The sequence below is a fragment of the Chiloscyllium plagiosum genome, unplaced genomic scaffold, assembly GCF_037043375.1.
Source record: "Chiloscyllium plagiosum isolate Xiang-an unplaced genomic scaffold, Cpla_swu_hap1 HiC_scaffold_9, whole genome shotgun sequence".
NCBI classification, from domain to species: Eukaryota; Metazoa; Chordata; class Chondrichthyes; order Orectolobiformes; family Hemiscylliidae; genus Chiloscyllium; species Chiloscyllium plagiosum.
This window is the reverse complement of record NW_028270147.1, coordinates 68,323,441-68,342,952: the sequence shown is the minus strand read 5'-3', so window position 1 is coordinate 68,342,952 and position 19,512 is coordinate 68,323,441. Positions and strand designations below refer to the sequence as shown.

The window sequence follows — 19,512 nt, the reverse complement described above, 5'->3', positions numbered from 1 at the left end:
ATCACCTCTCATTTGTTTGAATTAGTCCAGAACTAGATTTTTTTGAGGGAGTTCAGTAGTGGACTGTGTGAAGAAAGGCTGCTAAACACTCTCTCCTTCTGCCCTTCTAACTTCGACCTGTAAGCCTTTGTTTCATTTTTAAGGGGTTTGCTTATTGGGACTGCTGTGTATATTTGGAACAGCATAATTAAGTCTAGTTTGGATAGACTGAGTTCTGTAGGGGTTCATTATTCCGTTCTTTGTGTTTCATTGTGTAATTTTGTGAAGAAATTTTTGTCTGTTTTAAAACCTGGTAGTCAACTTAGCTAACTTACTCTGGGTAATTTTCACTATACACTTACTGAAACAAATTGCAAAGTTATGTTTTGGGCTGCCTGTTTAAGAATGTTTTGAGTGGTCTGGCCTAGTCCAAATGAGAGGTGATGCATTTTGGAAGGTCAACTACAGGTGGAAATTATACAGTGAATGACAGAACCTTTAGGATTATTTATATGCAGAGGGATCTACAGATCACTGAAGGTGGCAGAGTAGGTAGATAATATAGTAAAAAAGACCTATGGCATGCTTGCCTTCATTGGAAGGGGCATTGAGTATGAAGATAGGCAAGTTATGCTGCAACTTTATAGAACTTTAGTTAGGCCATACTTGGAATACTGCATATAGTTCTGGTCACCACTCTACCAGAAGGATGTGGATGCTTTGGAGAGGGTACGGAAAAGATTTACCATGATGTTACCAGGCTTGGAGGATTTTAGCTATGATGTAAGGTTGGATAGACTGGGTTTGTTTTCACTAGAATACAGGAGATTGAGGGGTGACCTAATAGCAGTTTATCAAACTGTGAATGGCATGGATAGAATGGAAAATATGAGGCTTTTTCCTAGGATGGGAGGGGCCAATTACTAGGGGACACTGGTTCAAGGTGCGAGTGGGGAAGTTTAAAAGAGATGGTGAGTGTCTAGAACGCGTTGCCAGAGGAGGTGCTGGAAGTAGACATAATAGTATCATTCAAGAAGCATCTGGACGAATACATGAATAGGAAGTGAATCAAGGGATACAGATCCTGTAAGTGAAGACAGTTTTAGTATGGAAGGGCAAAATGTGTCGGTGCAGGCTTGGATGGCTGAAGGGCCTGTTCCTGTGCTGTGTTGTTCTTTGTTCTTTGTCAATAATAAATTGGCAAAATTGGCAACAAACAAGTTTTTCACCAAACTAATACCAATAATGGTGTCAAATCAGAGGTTAGAAATTCTTGGGTGAATTACTGTTCTCATGTTACCCAAAAACATATTAATTAACCACCAGCCTCGGGTCAGGAGTCTGATGTAATACCTTCTTGCTTGAGTGTAGCTCCAACAACAGTCAAAACGCTTGACACCATCAGGACAAAGTAGTCCACCTGGTAGGCAACAGATCCACAAAAACCCACTCCCTCCACCATCAACACTCTATAAGCACTGTGTACCACCTACAAAATACATTTCAAGAATTCACCAAGGTTCCTTAGAGTGCACCTACCAAATCTATGACCACTAGACTCTAGAAGGCAACAGATATGTTAAGAACACCAACACGTGCAAATTTCCATCCAAGCCACTCACCATCCTGACTCGAAAAGATATTGCCTTACCTTCAGTGTCGCTGCATCAAAATCTTAGAACGGCCTCCGTAATAGCATTGTGAGTGTATTTATACCAAACGGATTCCAATTGTTTAAGAAGACTTCTCACTGTCACCTTTTCAAGGGCAATTATGTATGGACATTAAGAGCTGTCCTAGCCTTTGCTCATGTCCCAAGAATGAATGAATACCTTTAGACCTAGGGGCAAGATTGCTGACTATATTTATTATACCATTTGGTTGCTCAACTGTGTCCCATTTGTGATCTCCTTTGTCCCAGAGACTTTCCAAAAGATAGTCCTGAAGGGAAATGGAGAACTATTCACTGTATGAGTTACATCCAAGGGTATGGTAAAATGAAGAAGGAACATGAGCAAAAGGTTAACGTTACATTAGATGTACAGTAGAAATCAGGTCATTAAATAAATTAGAAATGCCAGTGCTCCAGAATGATGATTACATTCCCAGGACATGTTGTCCAAGAACAGGGCTTCATGATAGGTCTAGGGGCAGGACAGAAATCACAGGACTATTTGCTACTGCTGGCTTGGGTCCCCAGCTCCTGACCTGGATAGGACCCTCGAGAGTCCTGGACCCCATATATTGTACCCACTCTGTCCCAGGAAGAGGAGACTCATCAGAGAATCTCCAGCACTAAAATGCACAAATGATGTACAGTGCTTCTTAGGGATAGTAAATCATCCAACTGAGGCAGTCTTTCTCAACTCATAGAGCCTTTTTCACAAGGCCAGTAATGATATTGGAGTCAGGAAGACTGCAGCTTTTGAAAATATTAAAGAAAAGCTGCTTTCTGCTGATGTTATAGCACGTTACAGTCCAGAGTCATTTACTATAGTACCCATGGAGGCATCATGCACCAGGAAAAGTTCTTATTCAAGCGCAAACTGACAGAACATGAAAGCCCATCTCTTTTATATTGAGAATTTTGACAGAGATTGAACTGTAGTTTGTGACCACGAAGAAGGAATCCATTACATGGGAATGTGAAAGATTTACAGATTATCCAATTAAGAAGGATCATAGCTTTTGATAACATTATTGGAACTGAAAGAAATTTCAAAAATACCTTTATACATACATAGATTCAAGATTGGGCTGACAAGATGTGATTGTGGAACAGTCTGTGTTCCAGACAAGGTGTAAGTAATGGCAGATACAGTCTTAAGGTCAGCAATAGATCAAGAAGAAAAAGAGTGCCTCATCCTTGTTGAAGTAGAGCCTTACTCGACACTATAACTAACATTTTATCACTAGTTGAGGGCAAACTCAGACAAATCTGTGCAGCTCAAATATCTGTCACGAAGTGCACAAATTCCAGCTAAATCTGTCGAAAAGAGTGGCCAAAATGTAGTGCAGAACAGCAAGTGCTAACGAGGTACTGTGAGCAAAAACAATACTTGACAACAGTGGAAGAGTTATTGGTGTCCATCAATAGAATGGTTATGCTAAAGTCAATACCAATAAATCCTACAGAAATCCAAAAGGAACATGTAGGTATAATGAAGTGCAGAGTGAAAGCATCATTGGTGTGGTGGCAGGTATTGCAAGGATTACATTTTGTAATTCTAGACGAGTGCCACACACATCCAAATGTTGAGCATATTATTTCATCAATATTTTTAGAAAGATCATAGGAAAGGCTAATAACAGATTTTTTGATTTGAGAGGGATGAGTTATTTAATCCTAGCTGACTATTATTCAAGATGATTGAAGTGGCAACACTTCATTCAAACATAGCTGACTCATTGATATAAGTATTGAAATGAAATGTAGTTTTCTGAAAAAAATTGTGCCAAACAATGGACCTCCCCTTGTGAAAAGGGATTTCAGGATTCCACTAGGGAGACCAGCATCAATCAGATGACAAATTCTCACTCTATCCTCAGTCAAGTGGAAAAGTAGACAGAACAGTCAAGTCTCATGAACTCACTATACTTAAGAATCCAGACTGAGAATTAACTGTACTCCATTATACTTGCTAGTAGAATTATTAATAGGGAGGAGGTTAAAAAACTGATATACCAGTTTTTAAATACAAAAACCAAAGCTATATTGAGCCCAACATAGCCTCTGAAGACCACAAGAAGATAAAACTGCAAGAGACAAGTCATCACAAAAAGCAGAGGTATTATGATTCTTGTCACAGACCGAAAACTACTGACATTTAAGCCAGAGATTGAAAGTCTGGTGAAGAAACAGGAAGTCAAAATCTATGCTCATCAGAAAAACTGGTCAACTGAGACCTTATATTGTCAGAATGCCTGAAGGCATGCACAGGAGGAACAAGAAGGTATTGACTAGGCTCGACCTAAGAAGTGAGATTGAGTATGACTATCACAGGAAGTAGGACAGTCTTACCTTTACTGCATCACAGATGGTACAACACCATCACTTTAGTGATGAAGAAAATTAGTTAGGATCATCTAGTCTAATTTCACTGAACTGTAAGATTCAAACTTCAATAGGGTAAGGGGAGCTGTTGATCATGTTAATAACAGCAGTAATGGTAATAATGATGCAAATGATTGCAAAGTGTAATTAAATAGTAGTAAATTGCTGGAATAATGTAGTCCAAGTAGAAAAATAACTGTGGGGGAATACGGTATAACAGGATTGATATAAATCATGGTTAAATTACCTGATGACATGACTCTGACAGAAAGACATCAGCCGAGAATGAGCATGTGAAATGAGTTTAGATGCAACACTAGTGTGCTGTATTTGATAACGTACCATCTAAAGATGCAGATAAGAGTGTTGCAGTATGTTAGGATTGAAGAGCCTTCTGTAGAGGTGTGGAGCAAGCAACCTCAGGGATAATGCAAGCGCAGGCATCCACAACCTGAGATTCTTCAGATCAGGATCTCAATATACAAATAGCTTACATATGAGATTAAATATGAATTATTTTAATCTATTTTCTACACTCTATGTGGGGGTACATATGTATACTAACCCTAATTGCCATAATGCACCATGTAATTTTCAATACACAATCACTCACCTACTCAGTTTCTGTTGAGTTGAGTGTCTTCTGTTAGAAAACTCGTGTACGTAGAGGGCAGATGAGAATAAGGTTAGGAGTGATTCTGATTCTTCCGTCGTGATGTGCTCACTAATTCCTATTGCCTGGTTTTAAACATTAAGAAGGGGCAACTAAGACAATGTGTTTGGAGGCCTGCCACGGAAATAACCCAAACGCTACTGGGTAGATAAAAGAATGAAAACTGAAGTTCTGTGTATGTGGCAGTGGAGTTATGCACCCATTTGGTTTGCTTTTCCACTATGACTAATCCACTGTCCCAATTTTCCACCCCTGCAGATACTGAATTTAAAATTCAGTACCTTAGTTTTGCAATATATTTCTAAAAAGAACGTTATCACGAGCTATAATTTAGACTGAATTGTTCAATCTTGGAGTATATCAGAAAATCTTATGTTTGATTTAATATTCTTTATGCATGTAAGTTAGCTTGCTGAGCTCGAGGGTTTGTTTTTCAGATGTTTTGTCACCATATTAGGTCACATCATCAGTGAGAGTTTCTGGTGAAGCGTTGGTCGTATGTCCTGCCTCTCTATTTATAGGTCTTGGTTTCTTAAGGTGGGTGAATTCGCACAAGAATTCTTAGAGGCATGGCATTCTAACCAGAACTCCATCAATAAACACATTGATTTCGACCAGATCTACCTTCCCTTGGAAAAAAACCTGGAAATGACATCACCAACCTTAAGAAACCAAGACCTATAAAAGGAGAGGCGGGACATACCACCAGCGCTTCACCGGAGACTCTCACTGAAGATATTACCTAGTATGGTGACGAAACATCTGAAAACAAACCTTCAAGCTCAGCAAGCTAACTTACATACTTATCATCAACCTGAGCTACAAATGTTCTCAAAAATCGCTAATAATCTTTGTTCTTTTGAAGTAGTTTAATTATGAGAAAACAATTACGCTGTTACTTCAAATGGAAACCTTCTGAACCATCTGGATTTGGAGTAAAGGTGTGAACATCAGTCACTCTTTCACCTGTCATATTTTACCATTTTTCTCTACAGAACCTCCTCCAACTATTCAAGTACCCAATAATGTCACGGTTATTCCCAGTGAGAGAGCCATATTGACGTGCTTGACACTGAGTACAGTCCGCTACAACCTCACTTGGCAGAAAAATGGTGCTGACCGAAGATTGGCAGAAAGGCACAGGGTCCAAGTAATGAGAAACCTGTCTCTGGAGATCAAGAATGTACGACCAAGTGATGCTGGGCAATACAACTGCATTGCTGCAAACGAAGGAGGTGCCACACTTGCTTCAGTGTTCCTGATAGTACAAGGTAAGCTTTACAGTTAATTGCAAGTTATAGATGTTCTGCCCGAGTTTGTATTGTGGGACTATTGACTCTTTGAAAAATAATCTGCCACTGAAATCCATTTCCAGTGTTTTAGTATGAAAATGCTAAGTAAAGTTTATAATTGAAACACACGCTTCAATTCACCAAACTTTGAATGATTGCTAAATAATGAACAACACGAAAAGATGCATGTGAGTGTGTAAAGCTGTGCAAACTGCTAATCCTGTAAAAATGGCCATATACTGTTAAAGCAAAGATTCATATCAAAATTGGATGTTGGACCCATTGTGACTGTACCCATTCGAGCTATCCAATTAGTTAACATCAAATGGAATGGGTAAAAGACCATTTAGCTCCAATTTTAGAGTTTATGCCTTGGCATAATTTGCTTTCAGCAAAATGGTTCATTTAATTACAGCAAAATGCTTTTGAAAGCCTTATGCCTGAAACATCAATTCTCCTGCCCCTTGGATGCTGCTGTGTTTTATAATGAGTTCCTGAGTGAAAACATCACAAGGCTAAATTATGATCATAGTGTTGAGAAGTGACTGAAGAGATTTTGAAAAGATTTTAAATCATTTTAAAAGCAAGGTGAAGTTCAAACTAAAGAGGTTTTCAAAAAAATGATTTGTCTAGGATTGGCTCGAGATGGTCAGCTGCTGTGTTATTAGTGATGGTTTGAAGAAATTGATCTGCATAGATCATAAAGATAAAAACTTAAGGATGATGTAAAGGTGGAATGAGATTGCAGAAGATTTTGAATTTAAACTCTTCACCTTTTTTAAGTGTTGGACACAAGGAGCTGGATTTTATGAGCTGTGGTCAATCTCTCATTCCACCCCCGCTAAAAGGTGAATGGGCAATCTGCCCAGTGGAAGAACAGCTGCCCTAGTAGAGTTGAGATTTCCACCCATTAGGAACCATAAGTCTGGCTTCAGAGAACTGTCACACAGCTGGATGGTATTTCTGTGGTCCCAGCAATATGTATTTGGGGGCAGTAACTACTGCTGGAACAATCCCCAATGGAAATTGGCGTTCTGCTCCAGTGACGATGTAAGTGAGGGGGATTTGGCTTGGGTCAGGCTGAGGCACTTTGGTGATGAATTTAAGTGGGTAGGAGACAGGGTTTGAGAGGTGAGGTTGTGGGATATGGTAGATAAACAGGGTAAGATCTTGGGACGATGGTACCTCTGAGGGATATAGGAGGCCTTTTATCTTCTTGTCTGAAGCCAGGCTGCAGAGCTTCCCACACCTTGTGGGCCCCTTGCCACAGTTAAAATATATAGCTGGAGTAGGACTCCTCCACCATCCCCTATAAAGCAGGCAGTGATGAAGCAGGAAGCTGGATTTTACAAGCCCCACCTCAAGCTGTCCACCAGCAGGAGAACCTAAATGCCAGCAAAGGAGCCAGAATAGCTCACCAACAATAATGGTTAGTTATAGGCAAATGTATCATGAGTGTTGAACAATGATATTTCTAGATTAATAAATTGCTTAATTGCCTTGTTCTGTACCATTGATTTTCTTTTAACCTCTTGCTTTGCCATTAAATGGTTCTGCAAGGTAGGGTATGTTTTTTGATTTTGCTGTTGTAAGACAATATATATATATTACACTTCAGAACAAAACCTCTGTCAGATCTTCTGATGCCTTCGGTTAAATAATATGAACTATTTTCAAAACAAATGTGCAACATTTTAATGTTGATGAAATAAATAAAGTTGAATGAAGGGTTATCGGTTCACTAGGATATTTAGCACCATACAAGATGGAGGAAAGTAAGCACAAATAAGTCCTGATTAGGTTTCTTACCCATTTCTTCGGCCAACAAAAAAAATTAAATGTTTTTACAGGACTGGCAGGTGATTTCAGTGTGAAGAACTAAAGACTACCATGTAGTTTAGTTTGGATTGACATCATTAAAATTTGAAAATGCTTCTTTTGTCACGTGTGATATTGAGTCCTCTTTATACAGTAAACCTTTGTTGTATTGCTTACCAGGTTACCCTGTTTTTGCAAACAGCTGTCAGGATGGCCTAAAGACAGTTAATTGCTACCTACTACAGGTTCAATCATAGTCATTAAATCTTCTTTGATGTGAGATCACTAAACAGGAAGCAGTAAAGTGCTTAAATTTGGGAGGTCATTGTAGTGCCAGAGTTAAATAGATGTAGTTTAATATTTTCACAAGGCTTAAAAGGAAACAAAAGATTTTTATTCCAAAAAAAAGAGACAATATCTATATTAAGAGAAAATACATTATAACCTTTTCTGTTTAACATAGCATTAGTTTCAACATATATATATAAAAGAAAATTACTTTTTAATTCTTTCCATTTCACCAGTTAGAAATACAGGGCTGTACGTGAATTTTTAAAATTTTGTGATCAAGTTGGCTTGCCCTTCTCGTAACTACTTAAATCCAGATTCAATCTCCTAAGCTTTTCTCTGTTTTTGATTACCAGTTTCTCTACCTTTTGAATTTAAATATCTCATCGACATTAAACACATCCATTTGCAAATGAGGAATGGAATGATGAGTTTGCAGGTGCCTTTATGATGTGATGTGATGTACTTCCTCATCTCTGCTGTCAGAAAACTCACTCAAATCTTAGTTGAAGAGAGATAGGGAGACAGAAAGGGAACAGTAATGTGGAAAAGTAGAGTTAGATTTTGCAATTTTCATATCTCCTGGAAAGTTCTGGATGAAGCAAAACAAAACAAGGCTTTTGTTTTTCAATCCCCAGAGGAACCTCGATTATCTGAACGACATGGATAATTAAATGTTTGGATAATCGAATGCCAGATAATCGAGGTTCCTTTGCATAAGGCTTGTCCTTTTTGCAGCCCTAGGAAATAGGGGCAGAAGTGGGCCATATTGACCTTTGAGCCTACATTCAAAGACAGAACATTTGTTTCAATCGATGTTATGATCCCAGCTGATGTTATTACCAAATAAGTCAGATTGCAGGCAGAAATCTGTCTTGATTGATTATATTTAGTCTTAGGTTTAACAATAAAAAAAGTTAATTACAGAGAGAAATAAAGATAAAATGGAATAAACCAAACTATTTACATATAATTTAAGGAACAGGAGAATTAATGTTTCGGGCATAAGCCAAACGTCGATTCTCCTGTTCCTTTGATGCTGCCTGACCTGCTGTGCTTTTTCAGCAACACATTTTTAAGCTCTGATCGCCAGCATCTGCAGTCCTCACTTTCTCCTATTTACATATAATGCAAATTTAAATGTTTTGAAACAGATGGTTAAATGTAATCCCATTTATCCCAATAAACACTCCTTCACATTACTAACACCAAAGATTATTTCCTTTTTCTTTCATTTCCATTGCACTTAATTTAACTGCAGCTTCAATTCACTATCTTAGAATCTGATAGCCTTTTCATAGAACTTTCATAAGACCATAGATCATAAGACATAGGAACAGAATTAGGCATTCAGCCCATTACATCCACTGTACCATTCAATGCGATCATAGCTGATTTGATAATCTTCAACTCCACTTCCCTGCTTTGTCCCTATAAATCCTGATTCCCATAGTGATTAGAAATCTGTCTATTGCAGGTTTTACACACAGCCTTGATAGCCCTCTGAAGTAATTCTATAGATTCATTGCCCTCTGAGAGAAAATTTCATCTTCTTCTCTGTCTCAGATAGGTGACTGCTTATTCTGAGAATATGCCCACTGGTCCTAGACTCTTCAACCAAGGAGAAACACCTCTCTGCATCTATTCAATCAAGCCACCTAAGAAGCTTTTATATTTCAATAAGGTTCCTCTCATTCTTTTGAAGTTCAATGAGTATGAGCCCAACTTACTCAATGTCGCCTCATAAGGAAATCTCTCTATGTGCAGGATTAACCCAGTGATGTTTTTTCTGTGTTTGACAAAGGGTCAGTTAGACTCGAAACATCAGCTCTTTTCTCTCCTTACAGATGCTGCCAGACCTGCTGAGATTTTCCAGCATTTTCTCTTTTGGTTTCAGATTCCAGCATCCGCAGTAATTTGCTTTTATCCTTTTTCTGGACTGCCTCTAATGCCAGTATTCTTTTCCTTGAGATAATGAAACTAAAACCGAGTTTGGACTTGTTCAATTCAAATAACCCCTTCAGGGTTTTATTAAAACACTTTTGGTTTGGAACTTCTAAATTAAATTCTTTAAATTGATGTAACCTTTTTCTTAACAGTCTTAAATTACTTCCCTTTCTCATGAACAAATGTTCTGCACATCTAGCTCCAGCCAACTACCAGCCTCTTGAACTTAGTTCAGTCATCAGTCTCTACACCAAAACCCATGCTTCAGGCACTGGGATATTGTGTTCTAATAGCTAGACTAACAGACTATTTATTTTATCACTGGACATCTCAATTTTTCATCAAATACACTTTGACTTGCAAATTCCTTCTCGCTTTGAAGCAACCTCATAAAAGTCCTCCTTTTTGACCCTCTCTTCGATCTACCCATACTGTGCCTTTTTCATGGATGCTTATCTTTTTCATCTCAAGTGTTCTGTGATGCTTCATCGCATGAGGAGTTCTAAGTAGAAGAAAATTGTTGTTCTTTTGGTCTTTAATAAATTTGTTATTCAATGTCATTGAGCTTAAAATTGTGCAGTTCGTTATGTTACCTTTTCATCCACTTTTAAAGTTCTCCAGAATTTTAGTGCTATTGTCTTTGTTTCAGTTTTCCCAACACTATTAGAATCATAGTCACGGTAAGCTTGTTCAGAAATTAAGGAGACATGGGATACAGGGAAATCTGGCTGTCTGGATACAGAATTGGCTGGCCCATAGAAGACAGACAATGGTGTTAGATGGAAAGTATTCAGCCTTGAGTTTGGTGACCAGTGGCATTCTGCAGGTATTGATTCTGGGACCTGTGCTCTATGTGGTTTTTACAAATGACTTGAACGAGGAAGTGGAAGGGTGGGTTAGTAAATTTGCTGATGACACAAAGGTTGGTGGAGTTGCAGACAGTGTGGAGGGCTGTTGTAGGTTGTAATGGGACATTGACAAGATGCAGAAATGGGCATTAAGTACAGCACATACACACTTACAGCACATACATTTGAAGTAATTCACTTTAGAAGGTCAAATTGGAATACAGAATACAGAGTTAAAGGCAGGATTTTTGGCAGTGTGGAGGAAAAGAGAGATCTTGGAGTCCATGTCCATAGATCCCTCAAAGTTGCCACCCAAGTTGATGGAGTTGTTAAGAAGGCTTATGGTGTGTTGGCTTTCATTAGCAGGGGGATTGAGTTCAAGAGTTGTGAGATTATGCTTCAGTTCTACAGAGCCCTGGTTAGATCACACTTTGAATATAGTGTTCAGTTCTGGTCACCTCATTATAGGAAAGAAGTGGAAACTTTAGAGAAGGTGCAGAGGAGATTTGCCAGGATGCTGCCTGAACTGGAGGGTATGTCTTCCGAAGAAAAGTTAAGAGAGGTAGGGCTTTTCTAATTGGAGCAAAGAAGGATGAGAGGTGACTTGATACAAGTGTACAAGATGATGAGAAGCATAAATAGGGTGGACAGTCTATGGTGGAAATGTCTATCACGAGGGGGCATAATTTTAAGGTAAATGGAGGAAGGTTTAGGGTAGATGTCAGAGGTAGGTTATTTACACAGAGAGTAGTAGGTGTGTGGAATCCACTGCCAGCAGTGGTAGTCGACTCTGATAAGTTAGGGACATGTAAGTGACTCTTGGATGGGCACCTGGAAGATAGTACAATGAAGGGTATGTTGGTTTGTCTGATCTTAGAGTGGAATAAAAGGCCAGCACAACATCAAGGACTGAAAATCCTGTGTACATGCTGTACTGTTCTATGTTCTATTTACGTGGCTACTTCGCCTTTCAATATGATCATAGCTGACCATCCAACTCAGTATCTCGTTCCCACTTACTCCCTTTATCCTTTGATCCCTCTAGTTCTAGGAACTATATCTAACTCCTTAAAAACATTGAATGTTTTAGCCTCAACCGCTTTTAGTGGCAGAGAATTCCACAGGCTCGCCACTCTCTGGGTGAAGAAATTTCTCCTCATCTCAGTGTTAAATGGCCAACTTTGACCTTAAATTTAGAAGCAAGATTAAACCATTTGGCCCATTGAGCCTGTTCCACGATTCAATATGAGTGTGGCTGATCTTATTCTGATCTTAACCTAGTTTTACTGCCTGATCCCTGTAACCCTTGACTCCCTTGTAGATCAAAACTCTCTCTAACTGAGCTTTGAATATACTCAATTCTCAATAAAGGAGACCCCTTATTTTTGAAATAGTCCCATAATTCTAGATTACCCCAGGAAGGGAAAACCTCTTCTCATAACCTAGCCTGCCGCGCCTGCTCATTACCTTGGTATATTTCACAAAGATCAGTTTTCATTATTCTAAAGTCCAGTGAGTGCAGACCCAACCTACTCAACCTTTTTGTTTTATAAAACAACCCCTTTATCACAGGAATCGGTCTCATGACCCTAGTCAGAACTGCTTTCAATGCAAATATATAAGTTCTTAAGTAAGGAGACCAAAATTGTGGAAAGTACTAAGTAGACTTCCCTATTTTTGTACTCTATCCACTTGCCATAAAAGTTAACAATCCAGTTACCTTGCTAAGAATTTGTTGTACCTGCATTTCACACAAATACACGGACACACATTTTTCTGTACTGCATTATTTTGCAGTCATTTTCCATTTAAATAATATTCTGTTTTCTATTCTTTCTGCCAAAGTGGAAAACCTCTTATTTTCCCACATTTTCTCTGCTATTTCTTTTCTCCACTAACTTAAACTATCCATATCATTTTTATAGTTTCTTTGTATCCTCATAATTTGCTTTCCTACTTACCGTTGTTATCAGCAAATCTGGTTACAATACAACAGTTCTTTCATTCAAGACCTTTACATAGAACATAAATAGTCGAGGCCCCAGCCCGGTTGCCATACTCATGACAATCAATACTTACAATATGCAACCTGACAATGGCATTTATCTCAGCTCTTCTCTTTCCTTTCTATCTAAGTTAATAATATATATATATATATACCTCCCACCACCCATCCCTATGCGTTCTTACTTGCAGAATACCCTTTTAGTTGGCAGCTTACCACATGCCTTTTGGGAATTCAAATATTCCACATCTGACATTCCTTTATCCACACTGTCTATAACATCCTCAAAGAACTCCTAATAAATTTGTCAAACACTGTTGTCCTTTTACAAAACTGTTTGACTTTGACTCCATATGATTTTCTAAATATCCTGTTAATTTTTCTTTAATTTTTCTATCATTTTCCTAATAGTCAAAGTTAGGATAATTGGCCTGTAGTTATTCATTCCTTTCTTGTTACATTTGTGGTCCACCAATCCACTGGGATATTCCCAGAATCTAGGTAATTTTAAGGAACATTCCCTATATAAAGAAAGCATTGTAGAATGATTAATTGCCAAGACATTGTTGTATGCACCAGGATTCCACAAGGCTACACTATTGAGATTGTAACTTTTTATAGATAAAGAGCAATTTACTGTAAAGTCCATATTTTAAATTTTTTCATTTTTGGATGGTGGACTTAAAACGGAAGATTCTCTTTCATACCAAGGAGACCGTGCAAAAAGATGGCTGCAGTTTTAGAAACATCTTTACTGGACCACATTGCAAACAATTCACGATGTTGCCTTTTTCCTGAAATGATGACAGCAAAAGCAGACACCATGGGTTGGGTTCGGAACTATGGAGGGAAGCTGCTTGAAAACAATTGATTGGCTTCTGACCAGGAGCGTATGCAGCAGAGAATCAACATTAAAGAGAGATATTTGGATAAAAGAGGAATAAAATGCCTTTAAAGTCAGTGAAAGGGTGAATTTCCAACCAATGAATGAAAGGCAGCATAGGGTGTGCAAACAGAAAATTAAAAAAGAATTGAAATGAAAAGAAAGGAAACAAATCATCAAATCCTATAGTCCAAACTGTATGTTACTGGCATTCTTTACTGCCCTTAATATTCATACCCTGTTTATCTTTGTGTATCTATCTGTTTATGAAGGGACAAATTTAAGAAAGATTGGAGTTTAAATTGTCGAGTTTGATTAAATTGCCTACAAAATGGAAACAGGCCCTTCGGCCCAAAAAGACCACATTGACCCTCCAAATAGTAATCCACTCACACCCATTCCCCTACCCTATATTTACCCCTGACTAATGCTCCTAACATTACGGGCAATTTATCGTGACCAATTCACCTGACCTGCACATCTCTGGATTGTGGGAGGAAACCGGAGCACCCGGAGGAAACCCAAGCAGACGCGGGGAGAATGTGCAAACTCTACACAGACAGCCGCCTGAGGTGGGAATCGCACCTGGGTCTCTGGCGCTGTGAAGCAGCAGTGCTAACCACTCAGCCACCATGCCACTTATAATTTGGCAATTAATATTTTCTAGTTATCAGTAACAAATACAATTTGTTTGCACAGAACAGTTATTTTCTAAAATACAGAAACACGGTGAATATGTTCTTTTAATTCAAGTTCATCAGTCAGGTAAATTGGTGAGTTTGTGAGCCTTTCAAATAGTTGCTTGGTTAGTAACATATGTTTTACAGTGGTTTGAAGTACAAGTGCATTCTGGTGTAATGCAACGGTTGCATTCTTCTGCAACCTCGCAATACAGAAAATTGCACTATGGAAAATCGCTATAGGAAATCACACAGTAGGAGATCGACATGGAAAATTGATATACCCGTTCACAAAGTTTGCGTTATCCAAACACTGATTTCATCAATTTGCGTCGATGAAATGCGCGTTATACCAGAATTACCTAGTAAGTCAAAAAGTGACGTTGGTGTGGTATTTGTCTGAATTTGTTGCACGAGCTTCATTTGTTATATTTCCCCTTCTCCAGCAATACCAAGGTATTGTTTACAGACACATCTTTGAAAATGGCCTTTATAAATATGTGCAGGTCAGGTGAATTGGCCATGCTAAATTGCCCATAGTGTTAGGTGCATTACGGAAATGGGTCTGGGTGGGTTACTCTTTGGACGGTTGGTGTGGACTGTTTGGGTCAAAGGGCCTGTTTCCACATTGTAGGGAATCTAATCTAATCTAAAGATAATTGATATTTTGGCTTGACAAACTTCTCAATTAAGCCCAAGGCTCAACATGTGAATGCACCACCTCATTTCGGTATTCAGTTGCAATTCTCAAATCGTCACCTTATATCCATTTTTCTGTCAAATCCTTGTACATCAAGTGATATAAGGGACATCTGGACCTGGATTTCAGCTCCCAAGTTTGGTAGCATGAATCATGTCTTGCCAGCTCACTGAATATGCTTTGGGGGAAAAGTGCCTGTGTGGCAGGATCTTCATTCAGATTGGGGGTCTTTTGTGTACGATTGAGTTTGGTCAGGCACCCCTTCAGCTGACTACGTTTCTGGCAAATACCAAGGTGAGCTGTTTAAAGGATTGCTTTGGTTCTCTGGCACTTTTCCCCAGTTACTTTCTTAAACATAAGAGGCCTTCTCGTCCTCGCTTGTCACACCCATTTCCCATACCATACATGGCGACTCATGCTAGCCTAAGAGCATTGTGGTTGTAGCTGCTCCCCCACGCTCCTCTCCACCAAACACTTCCCCTTGTACCCCCTCCCACCCCCAATGGATGGCAGCAGTTCAAGGAGACAGCTTACCATTATCTTCTCAAGAACATTGAGGGATGGGCAATAAAGGTTGACCCAGACTCCAAAACCCACATCACATGAATGAATAAGAAAAGGACAGGACATCGTGATCTGGATCCCTCTTGCCATCTGGAAGTCCCCAGAATATTTATGACTCCATGAAAACCTGATTTAATCTTTTTACATTTCCCAAATAAGGATTTACCTCCAGATATACAGTCAATTTTTAAAAATATATTTTTATTGAAAAATAGATTTTTAAATATTTCAACAAATACAAAACAATATAATTCAAAACAATACAAAGAAAGAACACCAAAAAAAATTTCAAATACCCAAACTGCCCTCATATACAAATGTATAAATATATATAAAATATATTTAAAAACCCCAACTAACTACTTAGCTAAATAAATAATAACGAACAACAAACTAATAAATAATAATTCAGCTCAGCAAAACAAAACACTAAGTCTCGAATGTCTCAAAGTAAAAAGGCAGGAGCAGAGTGTCAACCTGAACATGACTGACATATTCATACGTTCGCAGTTCCCCCTCTCTGGATATTAGACTCATAAAGGCAGTCAAATTTTTGATGGGCCCTTTAATAATAACCTCAGCATTTGGAACACTTGCACTGTTGAAGGCAAGCTGAAAACATAAATGTCTAAAATTTGTTAACGGTATTAATTTTGATTAATTAATATGTATACAAGATAATTCATAACTACAAATATTAGCCATGAAAGATTCCAAGAATTAATTAGAGTGATAGAGTCATAGAGATGTACAGCATGGAAAGAGACCCTTCGGTCCAACCTGTCCGTACCAACCAGATATCCCAACCCAACCTAATTCCACCTGCCAGCACCCGGCCCATATCCCACCAAACCCTTCCTCCTCATATACTCATCCAAATGCCTCTTAAATGTTGCAATTGTATCAGCTCCACCACTTCCTCTGGCAGCTCATTTCATACACATACCACCCTCTGCGTGAAAAGGTTGCCCCTTAGGTCTCTTTTATATCTTTCCCCTCTCACCCTAAACCTATGCCCTCTAGTTCTGGACTCCCCAGTCCCAGGGAAAAGACTTTGCCTATATATCCTACCCATGTCCCTCATAATTTTATAAACCTCTTAAAGGTCACCCCTCAGCCTCCGAAGCTCCAGGGAAAATAGCCCCAGCCTGTTCAGCCTCTCCCTATAGCTCAAATCCTCCAACCCTGGCAACATCCTTGTAAATCTTTTCTGAACCCTTTCAAGTTTCACAACATCTTTCCAATAGGAAGGAGACCAGAATTGCATGCAATATTACAACAGTGGCCTAACCAATATCCTTACAGCTGCAACATGACCTCCCAACACCTGTACTCAATATTCTGACCAATAAAATTAAGCATACCAAACGCCTTCTTCACTATCCTCTCTACCTGCGACCCCACTTTCAAGGAGCTATGAACCTGCACTCCAAGGTCTCTTTGTTCAGCAACACTACCTAGGACCTTACCATTAATTGATTATAATATTTCTGTAATTCTTCTGATATCAATGTACTGACTTGAATTAAAGGTTATTATTTGAGTGAAAGGTACAAGATGTATGAAGACAAGATAATATGACTGAAAATTATCACTTGATATATAATAGTTGAAATTAATCTAATTGTTTGGCATTGCTATCCAACTTGAATTACCAACAAAAACTTACACTTATTCAAAGCAAGAACTGTACAAGAACATTGCAAAGTCGATAATAAATTTAGTATGCACTGCTGAGTCCCAAGTGATAATTGTTAAGATATCACTTATGTTCACCTGAAGGTGATAGATTTGGCTGTGGTTGTTGCTCTTGATCTCATGGTAACATAAGTCCCATCTCTCCAAAAGATGAGAAGTAATTTACAAAAAAATGTATAAAACTAATTTACTCCTGCTTTCTCACTTCCAGGATGGCACTGTCATTTCACTTTAGCATTTAGCTGACATCTTAATTGCCTCATGACTCTACAAGAAGAAAGTTTTCCCCAAATCCAATATCCTCATCCCTGTCCCCAGATGCAAGGAGCATTTTACCCAACTGGAGTTCTAACCTCTCGTTCATGTAATTATCCTTTCACAGGATGTATGAACGATGCCTGTGATGCTGAACATTTAAATCACAGAATACAGTAACTGCTGCTGCGAAAAGGGAACAGGTTTTAAATTCCCTGCCTATCCTGCATTTCAATATATCTGTCACATTTAAAGTACATTCTGCATTTCTGAAGGAACCCCCATCAGAACATCTTTTCAGAAATACAGAACTCCTTAAAGTAAAAAGGCAGGAGCAGAGTGTCAACCTGAACATGACTGCCACTACTTTGAAAGTTCAGCCCGCTGTTTTTTGGGGACAGTGTATATTTGAATTGGTAAAATGGAGTATAGTTTCATGCAAAACGTTGGTCAGGATTTTACTTCTGGGATGGGAAACAGAGGTCAGGATTGTTTTCAGAGGTGGGGGTGGTGGGGTGGAGTAGGGTAACCTCAAAATCCAGCCCCTTGTTTTATGCATCAATGCAGTGTATCCTTTTGGGGTTTGGAGATCTGAAGCCTGCTGTATGGAGTAATAGTCAGTCACCTATAAGACCACAAGAAATAGAAGTGGGACCACTTGACTTTTTGAACCTATACTGCCATTTAATGAGATCATGATTGAACTGACTGTGGCTTGCACTCCATTTTTCTTGTCTGTTCTCTATAACTCTTGATTTTCTCTGAATTACTCAACTAGTGGTGAAGGGCAAGTTAACCATCTCTGGTAGGTAAATGACACTCTGGTAGGTAAATGACACTCCAGTTTCAAGTAATCTGAGAAACTCCATCTTGAAAATGTCTGCCACATTCCATGACAGAAGGTGCCCCATTTTCAAATGTAATGTTAATTAAGTCCTTAGCAATTAAGCCACCAATGTGGGATGGAGTTGCAAGAGGAGAAAGAGCAAATCCATTCACAGAGCAACCAAGTGCAGCAGCTGTACTCAGGATTTAGACCTGTCTTGCGTTCAGGCCCACTGATGTACTCCTGCGAGACAACCTCCAGGACAGCTATATTTTCCTGCTCAGTCTGAGGGAACAGCAAACAACTGGAAAATTCCAATCAGTTTCTGACCATGGACTCAACAGGCATTTAATTAGTTCAGTTTGTTGTTCTGGGCTGGTATCCCTGCTCCCAACCCAAAATCCCACAGATAAGAAATTGTCAGAGGGTCAGGGGGAGCCTGAGAGCTGGTATGCTGATTGGTGGCATTATTTTAATACATGCCTCAAAAGCTTTGAATTGTCACATCATCAGAAGGACCTATTATGTTGTCCATTGCTTAATTGACTCAACTCACCCACATTTTTACATCAGGGTTAAAAACAAGGACTGCAGATGCTGGAAATCAGAGTCTAGATCAGAGTGGTGCTGGAAAAGCACAGCAGGTCAGGCAGCATCCGAGGAGCAGGAAAATCAACGTTTCGGGCAAAAGCCCTTCATCAGGAATAGACATTTTTACATCAATCAAGAATGATATTCTTATCAAGGTTGTAATATTTTTAAGGAGTTGAATTTGATATTTATAGGATATGAGAGTATGGCGATTCTGTTCTGGACCAAAAATCCAAATGTCTAAACTGATAATCCAGAAAATATCCATAAATAGAACAATCCTTTTTTTCACAGACAAACTAGTGCTTGAGGTTATGTTTGACTACTTTCCTGAAAATTGATCTGTTTTGTTTGAATCATCAATTTCTGCGTGATTTGCTTTGGGAAACGAGAAATGCAATTGCTTCGCCA

The 19,512-nt window shown here is 38.8% G+C and overlaps 1 protein-coding gene across 3 annotated transcripts in view; it reads left to right on the top strand.

Annotated features, from left to right (window-relative positions):
* hmcn1 (hemicentin 1) overlaps positions 1–19,512 on the top strand; it is a 607,098-nt gene that overhangs the window by 218,532 nt on the left and 369,054 nt on the right. For all 3 annotated transcript variants that reach the window (XM_087990747.1, XM_043699541.2, XM_087990748.1), the window contains exon 11: positions 5,702–5,977. In XM_087990747.1, the coding sequence (XP_087846873.1) occupies positions 5,702–5,977 (276 nt within the window). The remainder of the gene's footprint in view (positions 1–5,701; positions 5,978–19,512) is intronic.